Source organism: Euleptes europaea, chromosome 5 (assembly GCF_029931775.1).
Source record: "Euleptes europaea isolate rEulEur1 chromosome 5, rEulEur1.hap1, whole genome shotgun sequence".
In the NCBI taxonomy this organism is placed as follows: Eukaryota; Metazoa; Chordata; class Lepidosauria; order Squamata; family Sphaerodactylidae; genus Euleptes; species Euleptes europaea.
In genome coordinates this window covers 109,575,314-109,597,398 of record NC_079316.1, presented here as the reverse complement: position 1 = coordinate 109,597,398, position 22,085 = coordinate 109,575,314, and the positions used below count along the sequence as shown (strand labels likewise).

The 22,085-nt window shown below is 46.7% G+C and overlaps 1 protein-coding gene and 1 non-coding gene across 2 annotated transcripts in view; one reads left to right on the top strand and one right to left on the bottom strand.

The window, feature by feature from the left end:
• LOC130478394 (L-threonine dehydratase catabolic TdcB-like) overlaps positions 1-11,905 on the top strand; it is a 38,020-nt gene extending 26,115 nt beyond the window's left edge. Inside the window, 6 exon segments of the mRNA XM_056850535.1 lie at positions 1,516-1,591; positions 4,100-4,225; positions 4,680-4,797; positions 4,799-4,847; positions 10,010-10,098; positions 11,807-11,905. Coding sequence (XP_056706513.1) covers positions 1,516-1,591; positions 4,100-4,225; positions 4,680-4,797; positions 4,799-4,847; positions 10,010-10,098; positions 11,807-11,905 — 557 coding nt within the window.
• Positions 11,906-20,495: 8,590 nt separating this feature from the next.
• Positions 20,496-20,569, bottom strand: TRNAP-GGG (transfer RNA proline (anticodon GGG)). The gene has a single exon. It is a non-coding gene; the product is annotated as a tRNA-Pro (tRNA).
• Between the last annotated feature and the right edge of the window lie 1,516 nt (positions 20,570-22,085).

Here is a 22,085-nt window from a genome sequence, read left to right as displayed (position 1 = left end):
CGCTGTAAGGATCCCTCCAATCTCTATGGTAAAAACCATACAGATTAGGGAAATTCCTAGAGTGTCGAGCAATGCAGTGTCTCCCCCCCACACACTTTTGCTCCTGTTGTGGGATTGAGTGTGGGGGCTGGTGTGTGAGAGAAGGTATGGTGGCAACCTGGTAACCCCACTGTGAACTGGCAGCAGAGTTCTCTATTTCTATTAATAAAACTGCCTTGGAAAGCTCCCCCCCACCAAAAAAAAAAAAAAAAAATTGGGCACGTACTGTTTCAAATCTGATGTCCCAGAAGTCCTGATTAAGCATTCATATTTACCTCAGTTGTGTGTTTTGGAATAAATATTATTCTTTTTCACTTTTTTAAAAAAGTAAACAATTGAGTTCTGGTCAATTCACCTCATTAAAAGGTAAAGGTCCCCTGTGCAAGCACCAGGTCATCCTAACCCATGGGGTGACGTCACATCCCAATGTTTATTAGGCAGACTGTGTTGTAGGGGGTGGTTTGCCAGTGCCTTCCCCAGTCATCTTCCCTTTACCCCCAGCAAGCTGGGTGCTCGTTTTACCGACCTCGGAAGGATGGAAGGCTGAGTCAACCTTGAGCCGGCTACCTGAAACCGACATCCGCTGGGATCGAACTCAGGTTGTGAGCAGAGCTTGGGCTGCAGTACTGCAGCTGATCACTCTGCGCCACGGGGCTCCTAATTCACCTCATTATCCCCCAGCTATTGATCCGGGCTTCGGTAGGTTTATACCCAGGCCCTGATTCTGTCCCGTCAAATGTTTTTAATTTCCAGGAGCCGCCCTGGGGTGGTGGGGTGAGCAGGAAATTGTGGCAGGAAATGCTGTGGGGTGGAGGCCTAGCCCCTCCCCCTAGGCTCTCACGTCAGCCAATAGCAGCCTTCCGTGTCTCCTCAGTCTCCGGAGTTGACAGGGAAGCTCAGCCAATCACTGCCAGAGTTGTTACTGTCGCAAAATGGTAACCTGTTACGAGGGTTGCCAACCTCCAGGTGGGGCCTGGACATCTCCTGGCATTACGAGTGGTCTCCAGATGTCAGAGTTCAGTTCCCTAGGAGACGGTGGCCGGGCTAAATGGACCACTTGTCTGATCCAGCAGGGATGTTCTGATGGTCTCCTTCCCCAATTATCCAGGACTTTCTCAATGCAAAGTTGGCAACCCTACTTATATAGGTTTGCCAACCTCCAGGTGGCGGCTGGAGAGCTCCCATTATTATAACTGATCTCCAGCCAATACAGCTCAGTTCCCCTGGTGAAAATGGCCATTTTGGCAATTGGACTCTATGGCATTGAAGTCCCTAACCTCTCCAAACCCCGCCATCCTCAGGCTCCAACGCCAAAATATCCAGGTATTTCCCAACCTGGAGCTGGCAACCCTATACGTGTAGTATAGATTGCAAAGTTGAAATGTATTTCATGGTTCTCATTTCTGTTTGCTAACAGCAGGAAAAAGTTAATTACTATAAACCATTTCCTCTTTTGTGTGTTTCTTTAACATGCAGATGTGAGTGGACCTTGTTTTGCTTCCAATTCTTTGCAACTGACTGAAAAATTTGTCGATAAGGTTGTAGCAGTGAGGTAGGTACAGGAAATACAGTTGTAACATGAGAACTGTGGTCATGTTTTGTTTAGGTTTTCCCTGCCCAGTTTCACTGGGGGACCTCTCAGCAACGCTGCCATCTCCTGCCCTTGCAAAGATATCAATTCTTGTTTCAGAACAGAGACTTGGAAATTCCTCAAGTGTGATGTCACTTCCTGTTCTGAAGCAGGAAGTGATGTCCCAGCAGTCTCCATTCCCCCAATGCTCCTGGGGTTGTCAGCATGCAGTCCTCTTGTGCCGGCGTAGGCCAAGGGCTGGGCGGTGCCCGCAGTCCTCAGACGTGCGGGAGGTATTTAGCCCCTTTCGGAGCAGGCAACAAAGATTATGCTATCTACCAAGGTCAGAAGTCAGAGGCGTCGTCAAAGCAGGCAGGAGTCATGGCCGGAAAGATCAATCATGGGCGGTAGCAGGAACACAGAGAAACTGCACGGTTGCTTCCGCAAAGTGAAAGCATGCCTGCACTGCCTTTATCAGTCAGTGCACTTCCAAGCTAGGCTTCATCCTGAAAAGACTCAGCACCAGTTCTCTGTCTGCTTAGCCTCTCCAAGCGAGCACTTCTCCTTTTACCCTGCAAAATCACATGCTGCCGAGTCCTGATATGACTATCAGGTTCAGGTGAGCTTGGAGGGCTGCCATTCTCAGCTTCCGCTGCAGGGGTTGGGGGAAGAGTAGCGTCTGTCTGCCCTTGTTCCATCTCTCTGCCTAGCTGTGGTTTCTGCTGAGTTGTTTCAGGCTCCTGTGCTACTGACTGCAATGGAGGTACTGAAGGCCCAGAGGCAACCTGTTCCTCCACTTCAGCTTCAGAGTCCTCCATGTCCTCAGCTCCCAAGGCAGGGCCCATGACACCTCTTTTTGCTTGTGGCATGTAAGGGATGGGGTCATTATCCTTATCTTCCGCATTCTCATTTTCCTCCCTTGTGTGTTCCTGTTGCTTTGGTCCCCCCACCCTGTTCTGCACATGTTTTGCTCCCTCTAGTGGTCGATTCAATATTACATCGCTGTATGTCCAGCATATCTCCATGCAGGTTGTTATGCCAGACAGAAAGCAATGTAAAATCAAGTCAACCCCTAGAGGGAACAAAAGAAGAAGGGTTGGTTTTTATATGCTGATTTTATCTACCTTTTAAGGAAGGTCAAATTGGCTTACAGTCTCCTTCCCTTCCTCTCCCCACAACAGACGCCTTGTGAGGTAGGTTTGGAGAGAACTGTGACTAGCCCAAGGTCACCCAGCAGGCTTCATGTGGAGGAGTGGAGAAACCAACCTGGTTCTCCAGAATAGTGTCTGCTGCTCATGTGGAGGAGTGGGGGAATCAAACCCTGTTATCCAGATTAGAGTCTACCACTCCTAACCACTACACCACGCTGGCTCCTAACCAGTACACCACATACAGAACAGGGGAAAAAATCCCAAAGCAACAGGAATACACAAGTGAGGAAAACGAAGATGCAGAAATGCCTTAAGCTCTGCATTTACTGCAGGAGAGCCTGATAATTTAAACATATGCATCATACACAGTGGATGGCCCCAGATGCATAACATGTACTTGGGCAGTTCTTGTATCTGACTTAAAAAAAATAAAAATCTGAATTTGAGGTGACTAGAAATGTTTCTTGAGGTGACTAAAATCAGCTATTCTGATTACCGTAATTATTAGGGTTGCCAGGTCCCTGCTTGCTACCAGCGGGAGGTTTTGGGGGTGGAGCCTGAGGAGGGCGGGGTTTGGAGAGGGGAGGGACTTCAATGCCAAAGCGTCCAGTTGCCAAAGTGGCCATTTTTCTCCAGGGGAACTGATCTCTATTGGCTGGATAGATATCTGCCCCAAAAATCTCCCACTGATGGCAAAAAGGGACTTGACAACCCTAACCTATCCCGATAGGGTTGCCAGTTCCGGGTTGGGAAATATCTGGAGATTTTGGGAGTGGGGCCTGAGGAGGGTGGGCTTTGGAGAGGGGAGGGACTTCAATGTCATAGAGTCCAATTGCCAAAGTGGCCATTTTCTCCAGGGGAACTGATCTCTGTCACATGCTGAATAATGCACTTTCAATCCACTTTCAATACCCTCTAACAATTGTTTGCAAGTGGATTTTGTCATTTCACACAGTAAAATCCAGCTGCCAAGTGCATTGGAAGTGGATGGAGAGTGGATTATTCAGTATGTGTGAAAGTGCCCTGGAGATCATTTGGAATAGTGGGAGATATCCAGCCACTACCTGGAGGTTGGCAACCCGATATCCCCAATCCTTATCCCTTTCTATGTTGAGACTGTTCTCTCCTTATCCCCTCCCACTACCGAAACAACCAAAGGTGCCACTTGAATGTTAAAATGTTGGAAATTTTAATTGCAATTGTTATGTTTTAATAGTTATAATGTGTTGTGAGCTGCCCAGAGTCCAACGTTGTCGAGGAAGGAGTGGGGTATACAGCAAATAAATAAATGATACGGGCTCTTTGTTTGGACACTGGTTTTCCTCCCCTCACTTTTCAGAGAAGAGGATATTCTTGTTTCCATGCTGAGGCTGCTGGAGTACGAACGTGCCACCATAGACGCAGAAGGGGCCATTGGCCTTGCAGCAGTGGTAGCTGGGAAATTGCCGGAGTTAAAGGGCAAAAGGTACCGAAGCCGCCACCTAGCTAGAAAGGGAAAACGAGAATTGTGCTTTCAGACACCATGTCTGTTATCCTCTGTCGTTCCATCTCCCTGGTTCCTGAGAAAGGTGGAGCCTGAGGAGGGCGGGGTTTGGGGAGGGGCTTCAAAGAGCTATAATGCCATAGAGTCCGCCTTCCAAAGCGGCCCTTTTCTCCAGGGGAACTGATCTTGGCGGGAGATCAGTTGTAATAGTGGGAGATCTCCAGCTACCACCTGGAGGTTGGCATCCCTAATGCCATCTGGAAACGAATTGTAATTCCAGCAGATCTCCAGGCCCCATATGGAGGTTGGCAACCCTAGTACATTTTAATTTTTTTCTGAGAGAAGTATTGTGCCAGTATGTATTTAAAAAGATGGTGAAAAGCATTCTTTTGTATGGGAATGATAACCTGACGTCTTATTCTCTCCCCCCTTTCAGAGTGGCTGTCGCTGTGTGCAGTGGGAACCTGGAACTCCCCGTCATGCGGCAGTGCATAGACCGCGCCCTCACCATTGACAACAGAGTGTGCAAATTCTCCATCCTGGTTTCTAGCGCACTGGGAGATGTTTCAAAGCTGCTTGAGATCTTGGCTAGGGAGGAAGCAAGGTAAGCCTGGAATTATAATATTTAGACGAAGAAGAAGAGTTGGTTTTTATTTGCCGACTTTCTCTACCACGTAAGGAAGGATCAAACCGGCTTACAATCACCTTCCCTTTCCCCTCCCCACAACAGACACCCTGTGAAGTAGGTGGGGCTGAGAGAGCTGTGACTAGCCCAAGGTCACCCAGTTGGCTTCATGAGGAGTGGGGAAACAAATCCAGTTCACCAGATTAGCGTCCGCTGCTCATTTTGCCCACGTTTTCCAGATGCTGTTTTTGCCAGAATCTGGAAAACATGGGCAAAACATGCGGGGAAAGGGAGGCGACCTCTGACGGTCGGGAAAGGTATGCATAATCAAAAGGAAGCCCTGAAGCAATCGGCGGGGGTGACCGGGGGAAACGTCCCTGCATAAAAGGCCTGAGTCCGGATCTCTTGTGATCTCACTTTTTTTCTTAATAATCTCTTTCGTTCCAGAGTCTTGGACATCAAACAAGAACACTCGTACATCACGTCTGATCTGTTTACCAGTGAGGTAAGGAAAAACCTGGTCCTTAGGGAAGGCATGGCAAAGCCCCATCTTGTCAGATTTCGGAAGCTAAGTGAAGTCGGTACTTAGAAGAGAGACCCCAAGGAAGACTCTGCAGAGGAAGGCAATGGCCAGACACCTCTGCGACTCACTTGCCTTGAAAGCCCCTTGCTGGGGTCACCAGAGATTAGCTGTGACTTGACAGCATTTACGTACATAGGTAAAATCCTGCAGTTGAGTTTTATGACAATGTTCCCTGCACATCTGAGCATGCAAAGCTACGTTATACTGGCAGACCATGTGTGTGTGTGTTTTGCTGTCAAGTCACAGCTGACTTATGGTGACCCTGTAGGGCTTTCAAGGCAACAGACTTTCAGAGGTGGTTTGCCATTGCCCACCTCTGCGTCCCGCCCCTGGTATTCCTTGGAAGCCTCCCATCCAAATACTTGCCAGGGTCGAGGCTGAGAGTGTGTGACTGGCCCAAGGTCACCCAGCAAGTTTTAGAACATAATAACATAAGAAAGGCCCTGCTGGACCAGACCCAGGCCCATCAAGTCCAGCAGTCTGTTCACACAGCGGCCAACCAGGGGCCTCTAAGAAGCCCACAAACAAGACGACTGCAGCAGCATTTATCCTGCCTGTGTTCCACAGCACCTCATATAACAGGCATGCTCCTCTGAGGCTGGAGAGAATAGGTATGCATCGTGACTAGTATCCATTTTGACTAGGATAGCCTTCTCCTCCATGAACATGTCCACTCCCCTCTTCAAGCCTTCCAAGTTGGCAGCCATCACCACATCCTGGGGCAGGGAGTTCCACAATTTAACTATGGAAGCTAAGTTTCCATGGCAGAGTGGGGATTCGAACCTGGGGTTCCCAGATCCTAGTCTGACACCTTAACCACTACACCGCGCTGGCTTCCATACTGGCAGACCATAGGTCTGTCTATGCTGGGATCGTCTACCGATTGGGAGCAGCATTGCTAGGTCTCGCGCACAGGACTTTCCCAGCCTTGTTACCTGAGATCTGAACAGCTTCCACCCCCTTTTCCCTCCCCACTGCAGCCTCCCAACTCACAAGGCTCTTGGATCATCAAGGGTCCTACAACCCCTGAAATAAGCTTTCCCGGGGTTAGAAAGGATCACTGCGGGGGAGGGAAACATGGGGAAGATTCACAATCCCTGTATCTGCAGATTGCTGGGTCTGGTCCGAAGCTCTTGTTGTCCCCCAAACGCCCAGCTGCTGTGCGGCCCTTTAGCCACAGCTCAGTGGTAGAGCATCTGCTTGGCACGCAGAAGGTCCCAGGTTCAATCCCCGGCATCTCCAGTTAAAGGATCCAGGCAGGTAGGTGTTGTGAAAGCCCCCTGCCTGAGACCCTGGAGAGGCGCTGCAGGTGTGAGTAGACAATACTGACTTTGATGGACTGAAGGTCTCGTTCAGTATAAGGCAGCTTCATGTGTTCATGTGTGAATCCACTTCCGCGGTGCTCATTGGTTTATGTTGGTCCCGAGTCCTGCTTTCTCTCTGGCCACGCTGCAGAATCTAAACTTGTGAGCTGACAGCGGCTCAGACGTTACACATTTTCTCACGGGGAGCGGTACATTTCCTGGCTCGTGTGACTGGGTGGGGCAGTGCCTGCGGAGTGGTTTGGTTTCCTTTCTTCACATCGCGTTTATTCGGGAGGCATTGATTTTGGCCGGCTCTGGACAATTTTTAACAATTCCCATGGGGTCACTTTCGTTTTGTTGGGAGGGCGCCAGGCAACAATATTTATGGCTGAAGTCTCCAATTGGTTCCAGGTTTCTGGAGCTTTTCACAGCCAGCGGGGGATGCATACTAAAACATACTTTAAAAAATTCACTCTGCTTTCTACAGCGCGGATTATCTTTGCAGAAAAGGACTGGGCGTTGAGGAAAATGGATGTTTGCCCGCACAGGTTTTCTTCTTAGAAATATATGTGTCCAGCTCCATACACATTGGACTTGGTTTTCCTCCCGCCACCGAGGGCTGCCAGACACGGCAACCAGTGGGGGATGGGGGGATTGGTACTTAGTGTGAGTGAGATGATGTCACTTCCGGCATGAGCCAGAATCACCTGCACAAGGGTTGCCAGCTCCAGGTGGGAAACACCTGGAGATTTTGGGGGCGGAGCCTGAGGAGGGCGGGGTTTGGGGGAGGGGAGGAACTTCAATGCCATAGAATCCAGTTGCCAAAGTGGCCATTTTCTCCAGGGGAACTGATCTCTATCGGTTGGCGATCAGTTGTAATAGCAGGAGATCTCCAGCCACCATCTGAAGGTTAAGAATTCAAAAAATACCTCGTGCTAATAATGGAAATTCCAAAAACAAACAAAAGCACTGATGGCTGAACAACAAAGTCCATTAACAGAAATAAATGATATAAAGGTGCCATCTCTATAATCCACTAGTCTGAAATAACAACACAATCAGTGTAAAGATAAGGCATACAACATATACAGATAAATCATATGACATATGAGAAGGTACAAGTCCCAAAATAGGAAAATCTGCCCAGGAATCCTGGGGTTGCCACAAATCCTGTAGAACAATGCGATTCAATCTGGGTGCACACTCGTCTACCCAGGAAAGGTGCTCCTTGGTGTTGGAAACCCCATATCTCTTCACCTGTGAGCCCGTAAAGCTTGCTTGCAAGGCAATGAGATGTAGAAAAAACTGTTACTTCCCGAGATGGGAACCCAGTGCAACTCCCATTTTGCCAGAACTTTGTCTATCGGGAAATTATCCTTAGTGGCAATAGATGAACGTCTTATCATATTGGCAAAAAGTGCATCACGACAATTCAAACGGAAGGCTAATAGCCAACTGGATCTGAGTTTCCTAGATCTGAGAAGATCGGCCTAGCCTGGCCCATGCAGTTCTATTACTGCCCACAAATGCATGTTACCACAAACCTGTTTTTGGAAAATGCACATTTGCCAAGGAAACATGTCGTTCAATTTTCACTAAAGTTTAAAATCAACATCTGATAAAGAGGATGAGCTTTGGGGTCAGAAAGAAGACCCAGCTCTTTCTTCTACTCCAGATCTCTATTACCAATGTACTGCAATGGCTCGGACCAGATTAGGACCAGGTAGGGTTGCCAACCTCCAGGTGGTGGCTGGAGATCTCCACTATTACGACTGATCTCCAGGTGACAGAGATCAGTTCACCTGGAGAAAATGGCCACTTTTGGAAGGTCAACTCTATGGCATTATACCCCTTCCTGGAGAAAATGACTGCTTGGGAGGGTGGGATGTTTGGGATTTTACCCTGCTGGGGATCCTCCCTTCCCCAAACCCCACCCTCTCTAGGTTCCACCCTGTGCTTTGTCTACATTCTAATAAGAAAACTCCCCCCCCCCAGCAGTTCATGAACATTCCTTGACATCACAAAGACTCATCCGATGGCTGCAGGGTAGGGCAACAGGCTGGCAACAGCTTTCCCCTATTTGATGTTTTTGGACTCCAAACCAGCCAACTTTCTTCCAACTGCGAGATCTCACTTTCCGGCTAGTGTGTGTAGCAGTGCCAAAATACACATGAACTAAACCAGGTACGGGTTAAAATAATTTGCAAACTCAGTCAAGCTGCAGTACCCGACTAGAAATGAACTTTTTTTTCTTTAGAAACCTCTCTCCTCGTTTTTTCAGCTTTAACGTTCTTTGGCTGTCTCATTCATGGCTGCAGTTCTTGATAGCTGAAGGGCATATAGTATTTTTGGTGTAATAAAAGAAACTTGGATGAATAGCAGATGATATATCATATGGATTCCCCGCAGATAGGCGGCATTACAGTTAGGGAGGGAAAACAGGTCTAAGATGAAATCATACTGAAATCAAAGACATTTAAAAATGCTGCAAGGGTCCAATCCTGATAGGCTTGCCAACCTGGTACTTGCAACCCAAACCCCACCCTCCTCAGGCTCCACCCCAAAAACCTCCCGGTGGTGGCAAAGAGGGATCTGGCAACCCGAAATCCTGATCAGGCCTGCAGCATGATAGCATCTTCTCTCCCCCCCCCCCCCCGCACCTTATTGAGCACTGAAGCAGCTGCCCCCCCAGCAGCTGTTTTGGCGCTGGGGAAAGAGTGCTGAGCTGTGGGCCTAGTAGAAAAGGGCAAGAGTCCAGTAGCACCTTAAAGACTAACAAAAATATTTTCTGGTAGGGTATGAGCTTTCGTGAGCTCATGAAAGCTCATACCCTACCAGAAAATATTTTTGTTAGTCTTTAAGGTGCTACTGGACTCTTGCCCTTTTCTACTACTGCAGACAGACTAACACGGCTATCCACTGTGAATTGTGCTGTGGGCCTGATCAGGATCCGGCCCTCAGGGCATTTTTAAATGACTCTTAAATGGCAGCCTCCTCATGGCCCTAGTTGGACGCTCAACTTGCCACTGGTACTTGGAATCTGCAAACATGCATAGGTGTGGGGTGGGTCTCTTTGACAACACCGCACACTTGTGCAGATGGTGGCCCCTTGCCAAGCAGCTGGGCAGAAAGTGTGAAAATGCCCTACTAGCGAATGTTTTCCAGCCCTCGTTTATTTTCATTTTTTATAAGTGGAACTGGCCAAGTCTGCGGATCTCTTCATCTGCATCCGTCTTGTTAATGGTGTATGTCAGGACAGGTGTGCGACAAGCAGCTCTTCCATCAGTCAGGCCTTTCTCTGATGAAGCTGATGGTCACAGCCAAACAGAAGCATTTATCACAGGCAAATAAAATCATAAGAACATACGAACATAAGAAAAGCCCTGCTGGATCAGACCAAGGCCCATCAAGTCCAGCAGTCTGTTCACACAGTGGCCAACCAGGTGCCTCCAGGAAGCCCACAAGCAAGACGACTGCAGCAGCATTGTCCTGCCTGTGTTCCACAGCACCTAATATAATAGGCATGCTCCCCTGAGCCTGGAGAGAATAGGTGTGCATCCTGACTAGTATCCATTTTGACTAGTAGCCCTATCCTCCAGGAACATGTTCACTCCCCTCTTAAAGCCCGTTCAAGTTGGCAGCCATCACCACATCCTGGGGCAGGGAGTTCCACAATTTAACAATTTAAAATCCAAGAGAGGTTCAGCACAGCAGTTCCAAGACACAAACGGAATTGTCGATCCAGACAACCTTAGCATCACTCTCAAGGAGATCGCTCTGTGCTGAATGATCATTTTGACAGGGCACAGCAATAAATTTGACATACTTTTTTCCCATTGCTACATACAGCCAGTGTGGGGTAGTGGTTAGGGTGTTGAAATAAGATCTGGAAGACCCAGGTTTGAATTTCCACTCTGACATGGAAGCTCGCTGGAAGACCTTGGGCCAGTCACTCGCAGCCTAGCCTACCTCACAGGGTTGTTGTGAGGATAAAACGGAGGAGGAGAACGAGGTATTCCACTTTGGGTCCCCCATTGGGTAGAAAGGCAGGGTATAAATGGAAGAAAATAAATAAATGCAAATTTACTTGATAAATAACCCCTTTATCAATATTGACCAATGAATAAATAATCTTGTCAAGATTTGCCACCCTAGAGAATTTTGTGAACAGTTCTTGCGGTCTTGATGCAGTGTGACTAAAAGAAGGTCTGTGACCGCCATCTGGTTTTTAAATAGAAATGTCCAACATTTCTTTTGGCCAGTCTGGCTATGGAATTTTAAAATTAGCAATTTTAAAATAACAATTTTAAAATAACAATTTTAAAATAGTCTCTAAAGCAAAACCCACTGGTTTCCTCTTATATTTGTTCACTATTATTACCCTAGAGAAAGAAAAGGGCTGCACCAGTAAGAGGAGATAAAAATAAGATCGAGGGCAATGGTGCAAAATAGGTTAAAAAAATTATTACTCAGAATAGAATTTCCCCACCCATTTCCCCTAAGAAACTTCTTCAGGGGAAGGAAATTCTGTCGGCAACAGAATTTATGCTCGTTTGAAGGACTACTACAATAACTACAGATTCCCCTGAAGAAGCCCCTTGGGCGAAATGTGTAAGGAAATTCAATTCTGAGTACAGGCATAAATAGGGTTGCCAACCTCCAGGTACTAGCTGGAGATCTCCTGCTATTACAATGGATCTCCAGCCAATAGTGATCAGTTCACCTGGAGAAAAATGGCCGCTTTGGGATTAGACTCTATGGCATTGAAGTCCCTCCCCTCCCCAAACCCCGCCCTCCTCAGGCTCCGCTCCAAAAATCTGCCAGTGGCGAAGAGGGACCTGTCAACCCTAGCATTAAGAATGGATGGTTGGAAAGGAATAAAATGCTGCTTTCTTATCACCCTTGGCAACTTGCTTCACGTGCAGAAACATTCGTGTGCATTCAGTGGACTTATCAGTTTTATCTTTGTATAAGCTTTTGTGGCCTAAAACTGTGAGAACGTTGCCAGTCGTTCAAATGAAGCTCCTACATCTTTTCCCCCCTCCTCCCAGGTCACCTGCATCGTAGAGACCAGAGACAAGATCCACACCGCGCAGTTGAGAAACCTCCTCGTAGATCGCTACCCAATGATGACATGGATGGAACGGTGATGAGCGCCGCTGACGGGAATGCACCGCAACCATCTTCATCCTCTCTCCCCCTCCCCCAGTTTTTATGGCGAGCTAAAATGCAGCACTGATATGTTTCCAGTTTTGCAAAAATCAGTTAGTTAGCAGGTCACTGTAGGGTATGTCAATTCCTCCTCTTTGTTCGGTCAGGTGAGGGTAGGGTTGTCGGAGACCAGGTAATGGCGGTCAGTTGCCCACCAATTAAGGGGGCTGCCCACCGCCCCTCAGCTGGCTGGCGGGCAGGAGCAGGCCAGCTAAAGGAGAGGCGGTTAATGTCAATTCCGTGTGTGTGTGATTGACACAATCATAGAAACCATGGAAAACAGAGTTTTGGGAGGAATGTGCTAGAGCGTCCCCATCACTTCTGGGTTTATTGTGCCGATCTAGGGTTGCAAACCTCCAGGTAGTAGTTGGAGATCTTCTACTATTACACCTGATCTCTGGCCGACAGAGATCAGTTCCCCTGGAGAAAATGGCCGCTTTTGCAATTTGACTCTATGGCATTGAAGTTCCTCCCCTCCCCAAACTCTGACCTCCTCAGGCTCAGCCCCCAAAATCTCTCACCGGTGGCAAAGAGGGACCTGGCAATCCTATGCAGATCACCCACCCCAACCCCATTGCAATGGAGCTCCTGCCGGTGGTGAAAGGGTACCTGGCAACTCTAGGCAAGGGTGAAGTGGCCAAGGAGTGGAAATAGAGTGGAATTCTGTAGCTTCTCGCCTGTAGCCCTTCTCTTTGGCAGTAGCTTAGCGTATTTTTTCCCCTCCTTGCATAACCCCACCTCGTGCCCTTCCATGAGATGTCATTAAGAGGCTGTTGAAGTCTGCATGTTCCGTAGCAGAGAGGAGGGAAACGCTTTTGACCTGATGGACACATAGAGTTGTCAGACTGAGGGTGGGGACATAGGGGGTGGGGTGGCATCGGCGAGGGCATTCATATCGCTATGTCACTTCCTCTCTCATAATACTAGAACAAGGGGTCATCTGCTGAAGCTGGAGGGTGAGAGATTCAAAACAGACAAAAGGAAGTATTTCTTCACATAATACATGGAGAACTCCCTGCCCCAGGATGTGGTGATAGCTGCCAACTTCGTAGAGGCACCTGGTTGGCCACGGTGTGAACAGACTGCTGGACTTGATGGACCTTGGTCTGATCTAGCAGGGCTCTTCTTATGTTCTTATACCTATTCTCTACAGTCTCAAAGGAGCATGCCTATTATCTTGGGTGTTGTGGAGCACAGGCAGGATACTGCTGCAGTCGTCTTGCTTGTGGGCTTCCTAGAGACACCCAGTTGGCCACTGTGTGAACAGACTGCTGGACTTGATGGGCCCTGCGTGGCTTTTCTTATGTTCTTATGTCCTTATGTTCCAGGTACCTTCCGGAAGTGACAAAGGGTAGCTCTGGGAATTGCCGGGATGTATTGCATTTCACATTCCCTCTGGAAGGGACTCCAAAGGTGCATGACAAGTTAGGGGTGTGTCTGCCAGCTTTCAAGATGGTATGAATCAGCTCAGTAGATGGATAACCACATAGTTGGCATGACTGTAGCCATAGACTTAGCCAAGAGATGGCTGGCCCGTTTTGACGCCGATCTGATCAAAACAATCTGACATCAAGAACTTGTCTCACTTCTAGCAATTGTTGGCTTGTGGTCCTCTGTGAAAGAGAACCCATTTAACACTGCAGTGCCAGAGTCTGTGAGGTTAAAGTGGTGAATGTTAATCCTAATGGGGTTCCTCCTTGATTTTCCTATCAGTTGTTATGATTTACAGGCTTTCTCATTCACTTCCTTTTATTTCCATTCTCCAGAGCCAGTGTGGTGCAGTGGTTAGGAGCATCAGACTCTAATCTGGAGAACCAGATTCGATTCCCCGCTCCTCCACATAAGTGGCAGACTCTAATCTGGAGGACCGGGTTTGTTTCCCCACTCCTCCGCATGGAGCCTGCTGGGTGATCTTGGCTGTGTCACAGTTCTCTCCGAACTCTCTCAGCCCCACCTACCTCACAAGGTGTCTGTTGTGGGGAGAGGAAGGGAAGGAGATTGTAAGCCAGTTTGCGACTCCTTAAACGTGGCGCAGAGTGGTAAGCTGCAGTATTGCAGTCAAAAGCTCTGCTCACGACCTGAGTTTGATCCTGAGGGAAGTTGGTTTCAGGTAGCCGGCTCAAGGTTAACTCAGCCTTCCATCCTTCCGAGGTTGGTAAAATGAGTACCCAGCTTGCTGGGGGTAAAGGGAAGATGACTGGGGAAGGCACTGGCAAACCACCCCATAGACATAGTATGCCTAGTAAACGTCGGGACGTCACCCCATGGGTCAGGATGACTTGGTGCTTGCACAGGGGACTACCTTTACCTTTTAAAGGTAGAGAACTGCATGGTATAAAAAACAACTCTTCTTGTTCTTCTTCCAAAGCACCAAGGATTGAGTTCAAACTGTGGCTTTTCTGCAGTTATGGCATGCTAGAGTCAGCTCCCATTCTCTGTCCACAGCCTCCAAGAATTTATAGAATCCTAGAGTTGGAAGGGCCCATAGAGGCCATCTAGTCCAATTCCACTGGTCAATTCAGAATCCACCTACAGCATCCCTGACAAGCGTTCTTCCAGCTGCTGCTCGAAGACTGCCATTGAATTCACATCAGCCAGCAGTTAAAATGGCATGCTTTCTTTAAAAAGCTCACTCAATAAAGCTGTGTCTTTTGACCAGGGAAATATTTCCACTCATGCTAGGTCATTTTTCTTTGCTCTCTGGACCTCTATTATATTAACGTTTTAATGTTTTGTGAATTCCAACCCGTTCCCATTATCTACAACCAAAAAAGGGGGACGGCATCTTTAAAAGCACAGCTAGAATGGCGACGTCGCTTCTGCGTTCCTTCAAGATGGATCCCCATTCTGAACACATGAGCACATGAAACTGCCTTCTAGTGAATCAGACCCTAGGTCCATCAAAGTCAGTATTGTCTACTCAGACCAGCAGTGGATCTCCGGGGTCTCAGGTAGAGGTCTTTCACATCACCTACCTGCCTAGTCACTTTAACTGGAGATGCCAGGGATTGAACCTGGGACTTTCTGCCTGCCAAGCAGATGCTCTACAAACTGGGCCACAGCCCCTCCTCCTCTGTAGCTTACCTGGCTAACCTACCTTGTTGGAAAAAGACTTGCCTCTCCTGATATATTAAGAACGATGGGAATGGTTTTACTTTCTGTAACGATGTGTTGGTTGGTTGGCTGTATGTTTTAATTTGCTAGCTGCCTCAGTGGCCCTGTGAGGGCAGAAAGGTGGGGTAAAATTTTTGTAACAATAAATAAATAAATAAACAAGAGAAACATATAAAGTGAAAGAGAGAGAGAGAGCTGAACCAAGTATCCATAAATCCTCCAACGCATTCATTATTTGGGTTGCTAGCTCCGGGTTGGGAAATACTTAGAGATTTTGTGAGTGGAGGCTGAGGAGGGTGGGGTTTGGGGAGAGGAGGGATTTCGATGCCGTAAAGTCCAATGGCCAAAGCGGCCATTTTCTCCAGGGGAACTGATCTCTATCGGCTGGACATCAGTTGTCATAGTGGGAGATTTCAAAATTTATTGATTATTTTTTGCAACCTTTTAGCAAAATGACGGATTCCTACATTAAGGATTCATGCGACTTTATTAAGAAGGTGAAAAATTTACATTTACCTGAAAATGCCATCCTTGCCACATTTGATGTGGCCTCATTGTATACTAATATTCCTTTGGAAGAGGCTCGTGGCATCATTGAGGAACTATTTGAGTCAAGGGATGATAAGACTATTCCTACACATTTTTTATTAAGTTTACTAGATATTATTTTTGAAAATATTTTTTTCAGGTATCGAGATCAATTTTACCTGCAGGTGCAGGGCGTGGCAATGGGCGCAGCATGCGCCCCTTCAGTGGCCAACACCTTTATGATCTCCTTTGAATCCAAATCATTTACCAAACATCAGCTGTTCAAGAATCATGTTATAAAATATTTTCGTTTCATTGATGATTTATTCTGTATCATTGATTCTGATTCATCTTATGAACTAATCCTTGAATGTCTTAATTCTCTGAGTCCTTCTTTGAAATTTACAGGACATATGGACAAGCGGGAGATCTCCTTTCTTGATGTGGTGGTCTTTAGGACCCCACAGAACACCCTAGCGATAAAACCATTCCGTAAACCCACTGTTGTGGGAGCGGGCTTACATTTTTCCTCCAACCATCCATTGCATTTAAAACGGAATCTTCCGGTTAGTCAGCTTCTCAGGATCAAAAGGAATGCTACTTTCGCCCCAGATTTTAAAGCGGCAGCTATGGAACTATGCCACAATTTCCGGCTTAGGGGTTATCAACAATCTGTCCTGGACACAGCATTAGCCAAAGTCCAACAAAGGGACAGACAATCGGTTTTAAACCCGCAGGCTGCGGCTAAGAAACGGATGGGTATTTGTACTTCTTTGGAATTTACCCATATGACGTATGAAATCCAACGTATTATTCGCTTGCATTGGCATGTTTTGTTCAATGTTCCTGGCTGTTCTGAAATGCCCACTTTTGGACTTAAAAAACTAAGTCCCTTCGCAATTTTCGGATTAAAACTGATCGGGTATCTAGTACCCAGGGAGTCAACATCCGGGGACATTACAAATGTGGAGCATGCGCATGTTGCCGTTTTTGCCTACCCATCAAGGAGGTGAGCGCTTCTAGCTCCAATTTTAAATATACTTTGCAAAGCTTTACTAATTGTTCATCTAAAAATCTTATTTATGCTGTAATTTGCCCGTGTTTAAAAATGTACGTTGGCTCAACAATACGCCCTCTCAGGATACGGATCAGTGAACACAGAACGAGAATACGCTCGAAGGTCCTGGAGGCACCCCTCACTAACCACTATTTAGAAAAGGGACATACGGAAGATGATATTCTGTTTTTTGCCATTTGGCAGTTTAAACCTAAACATTACTGTCGGGATGATGTGATCAAAATCTTACACCAACAAGAGTCTAGGTACATCTATCTCTTTAAAACGCTATCCCCAGCAGGATTGAACAATGAATTTGAGCTATCTAGCTTTCTTTGATAGGTTTACTAACAGGCTTCAGCTGTGATTGTACCGTTTGGGATTTAAGTGTATTGGTTGTAAGGATTGTTCACCAGCCCTCAATTGAGGTGAGACACGCTACTGGTCTGCTGATCTGCAGGGTAAGCATATGAGGTTTAATGGTTTTGCTGAGTCAATACTATGTTTTGAATTCTGTCTTATTATATGAGCACCAATGATTGTGAGATGTTTATTTGTATACCTTTTCAGAGGTCTTTGACCCCATAAAATTAAACAAGCTTATGTACAACAACTGATGAAGCCTATGAGCGAAACGAACACGTATCCGGAAGTGTCGTTTTGTTGCTGACTTTCACTGATACTCCTTTGATTTTTGAAACCTTTGGAATTGGACGTTTATTTCGCCATTGGAATTACCTTCACCACGCTGAGTACCAGTATTGAAGATGTTAACTTTATGAACTGAACTGTGCGTGGAATTATATCAGGATTTTTGAATTTGAGAACGAAAGGAATCGGATTTTCTTCTTTATTTTTGTAACCTCCAGGTGGTAGCCGGAGATCTCCCGCTATGACAACTGATATCCAGTCAGTAGAGATCAGTCTCACCTGGAGAAAATGGCCGCTTTGGCAATTGAACTCTATGGCATTGAAGTCCCTCCCATCCCCAAAACCCACCCTTCTCAGTCTCGGCCCCAAAAAATCTCCAGGTATTTCCCAACCTGGAACTGGCAACCCTATCTCCCGCTATTACAACTGATCTCTATGTGACAAAAGCAGTTCACCTAGGGAAAATGGCCACTTTGGAAGGTGGACTCTATGGCATTATAGGCCACTGAAGTCCCTCCCCTCACCAAAGTCCACCCTCCTCAGGCTCTGCTCCCCAAATCTCCAGGTATTTCCCAATCCAGAACAGGCAACCCTAGCAGAAACTGTTATCACAGCAAAAGGCTCTTTGTTGCATGACTGAAGGTAAGCTGTGTGAAAGCGAGAAAACATTTTTAAACAATATGTTCATTTTAAAGGCATCCTGCTAAGCAGAGCTTCTGCCTTAAATGCTGAAGAGTTATTGTTAGAGTTATGCATAACCTCACTCCCTGACATTGAGAGCCAGCGTGGTTTGGAGTGGTGGTTTGGAGCGGTGGAGTCTAATCTGGTGAACCGGGTTGGTTTCCCCGCTTCTTCACATGAAGCCAGCTGGGTGACCTTGGGCTAGTCACAGCTGTCTTAGAGCTCTCTCAGCCCCACCTACCTCACAAGGTGTCTGTTGTGGGGAAGGGAAGGGGATTGTAAGCTGGTTTGATTCTTCCTTAAGTGGTAGTGAAATTTGGCATATAAAAACCAACTCTTCTTCTAAATATTATCATTCTAGGCTTACCTTGCTTCCTCCCTAGCCAAGATCTCAAGCAGCTTTGAAACATCTCCCAGTGCGCTAGAAACCAGGATGGAGAATTTGCACACTCTGTTACCCCCCCCCCCCAAATCTCCAGGTATTCATGAATCAGGTCCTTTGTTGGCTCCCTGAATGTGTGAAAAGGAAGAACTGTGCTATATATTACTAAAATATGTTGCCCATTCATCTCACTGCCTGCATATTTTCAACATGCTGCAGAATTTCCAATGGCCTTTCATTGCCCTTCAGGTTTGCTGAACTGGCACATCGAGGAGAGGTTTGGCTCTGTCTCACACACCCCAGAACGAAATCATTCCAGTTCTAAAACCCCAACGACATCCATTCCTTTGTCTCCCACTGGGAAATTTCTCTGGCTCTGGCCCAATCCAAACACCCAGGAATATAATTTGGTACTGAGCACTTTCACGTTACTTTCTGAATCCATTTCGCTCTTGAACAGTTTCTCTGTTCAAAACACATGTAAGGAATTAAGGGAGGGGAAGAGAGAACGGGGGGGGGGGGACTCCCCTTCGATGATGGGCATAAACTGGGAGCAGCTTCACCAGGAATATCCCAAGCACCTTCCCTTAATTTTATTTAGTCCTTGTTTTTCCCTACCAAAAAACAACAACCATAAAGGTAGTATTCTACCCGTGAGAAAAATTAGGCCTGCCCTATTATTTCAATGCTCTGATGAATAGGATTGACAGCTTCAGGTAAGGAAATAACGAGATTTTTGGGGAGGAGCCTGAGGAGGGCATGTTTGGAGAGGGGAGGGACTTCAATGCCATAGAGTCCAATGGGCAACGTGGCCATTTTCTCCAGGGGAACTGACCTCTGTTGGCTAGAGAGATCAGTTGTAATAGTGGGAGATCTCCAATCACCACCTGGAGGTTGGCAACCCTACTGATGAATTAAAGGAAAGGTATTAGAATCAGATTGCATTTACTTGTATTAAACTGAGGTATCCCCCCCCCCCACGATTGACTTATACTGCATCAGACCATCTGTTCACCAAGGTCAGCATTGTCTACACTGAAAGGCAGCAGCTCTCCAGGGACTCAGGTGGAGGACTTTCACATAGGGTTGCCAACCTCCAGGTGGTTAATAGTAAAATAGCAAACCTATGCTGGCAAATTAGATACAGCTGAAATAAAGAGCACAAAGGCTCCAATGTTCAAAGATCAATTATTCAAATATACAGATATTCAAGACTTATTTTAAACATATAACAATTTATTCAAAACAAGAATTTTACTAAAGCACTAGAATGGTACAAATTCCCAACGGAAAAACACATTCATTTCAGTAAAGGCATTCAATTCATGCCAATTTCATACATTGGAAAACATAATATGCAGTCTCAATCTCCATAAACCCTGGAGATAATGTTCATAAGGGAGTAAAAAACAACTCCCTAAATGAAATTATATCATAAAGGTGCACAAAGCGATCACATGCTGAACAGAGTCACCGGGCGAAAGTGAAGTCGCACAAAGCAATCACATGCCAAACAGAATCGCCAAGCAGAGCGAAGCGGCCGGGCAAAGCTGGCTCAACTCGGGACGAGTGGATCAGACAAGAACGCAGTCGATCCAGTTGCATTTCGAAATCTTCTTCAGCTTGTCGTCCAATCAGGAGTTTCAGAAATTTAGAAATATAGACATTTAGAATGCTTTGTATGCTCATGAAAGCTTCGTTCTCTTGCAGCAAGGCGAAAATAAACATGAAAGCTTCGTTGCTGCAAGAGAACGAAGCTTTCATGAGCATACAAAGAATTCTAACTTTCTATATTTTTAAATTTCTGAAACTCCTGATTGGACGACAAGCTGAAGAAGATTTCGAAACGCAACTGGATCGACTTTGCATTCTTGTCTGATCCACTCGTCCCGAGTTGAACCTCCAGGTGGTGGCTGAAGATCTCCTGCTATTACAACTGATCTCCAGGCGACAGAGATCAGTTCCCCTGGAGAAAGTGGCCACTATGGCAGTTTGAAGTCCCTCTACTCTGCAAACCCCGCCGTCCTCAGACTCCACCCCCAAAATCTCCAGGTATTTCCCAACCTGGATCTTGCAACCCTACTTTCACATCACCTCCTGCCCTGGTCCTTTCAACTAGAAATGCCGGGGATTGAACCTGGGACCTTCTGCATCCCAAGCAGATGCTCTTCCACTGAGCCACAGCCTTCCCCCTTATGATTTTGCTTGTACACTGGCTGCCATCTGTTAGGAGAAGACCTTCCTTGGGCTTCTGTGGTTGCACCTCTGCTTTGCCTAGTGTTGCCAACCTCCAGTTACTAGCTGGAGATCTCCTGCTATTACAACCGATCTCCAACCAATAGAGATCAGTTCCCCTGGAGAAAATGGCTGCTTTGGCAATTGGACTCTACGGCATTGAAGTGCCTCACCTCCCCAAACCCTGCCCTCCTCAGGCTCCACCCCAAAAACCTCCCACCGGTGGTGAAGAGAAACCTGGCAACCTTAGCTTGGCATGCGCTACTCTGTGGCAACGTGGGGCCAGTCCTTCCGGTCAGGTTCTTAGGAAAGAGGCCAAAGACTTTCCATTTTCTTGGGTGTTTGGCTTATGGTGGAGAAGGGGAGCCGGCCCAGGGCCCTTGCAGGGCCGCCAAAATATCTGGGCTAGCTGGAAGTGAATGCCCGTGCCACCAGTGAGTAGAATTATAGAGGTTTCCCTTCCAATAGAGTGAAAGCTGCAAGGAATAGTACTCGGAAAGCAAGCTGTAAACAATTACAAAATAAGATCTTAAATTAGGATTGGTCCTTAGTGTTTAAGGATGCAAATCATAAATGTTCACCTCGCTTCTTCGAGATCCCCTTCAAAAGAACTTGCTCCTTGCCAGACTATTTCTGGTGGTTAGAAATTCATAAGTTCAGACGAGCTTTCTTACTGGCAAGATGAAATGCCCTAAACTCAGCTGAGACGCAAGGGCGATACAATAAAATTGCTGCAGAAGAACAAAAACGCCCATTTTGTCTGGATCAAATAGACTCCCTAGCCCACATTGTTTTAGCATGTCCACAAAATAATATTGCACGAAATAAATATATATCACTCCCTGGATAAAACAGCTAAAAACACTTTTTGAGAAGCGGATGCTGCGTTATCTGCTGTCAAATAGATTGGTTGATTGCGTGAGAGATGTGGCAACTTTTCGCTTTATAGTGTCAAAAAAAATCAAATTTCATCTCCCCTTTTTAAAGTGTGAAGTGGTTGATGGATAGCCAATGGCTGTTAAATCTAGGGAAAAGAAAAAAAATCATAGAGGTGGAAGGGGACCACCAGGGTCATCCAGTCCAACCCCCTGCACCATGCAGGAAATTCATAACTACCAGAGACAGCCAGAGATGGCTTGGTTACAAAGAAGGGAGCAAGGCCTGGCCATTCTTCCAGAGAAACTATGGCTGGAGGTTAAAAGAAAGGGAACTGGTTTGGGAGCCCTTGACAAAAGGCCCAGGGACACCGTCTGGCAGCTAGGGAAGAGGAGAAGGCCAAAGAGTCCTTTTCCTCCATGGGTGCAAACTTTGGGGGACTCAAACCCCCAGCAAGCTAGTCCCACCAATATGTTTCTCCTATGCCGTGGGGCAACTAGATTCGAGTCCAGGAGCACCTTAAAGACAAACAAGATTTTTGAGGGATAAGCATTTGAGAGTTACAGCTGTGATGGAGGAATTTGACTGGGGATTT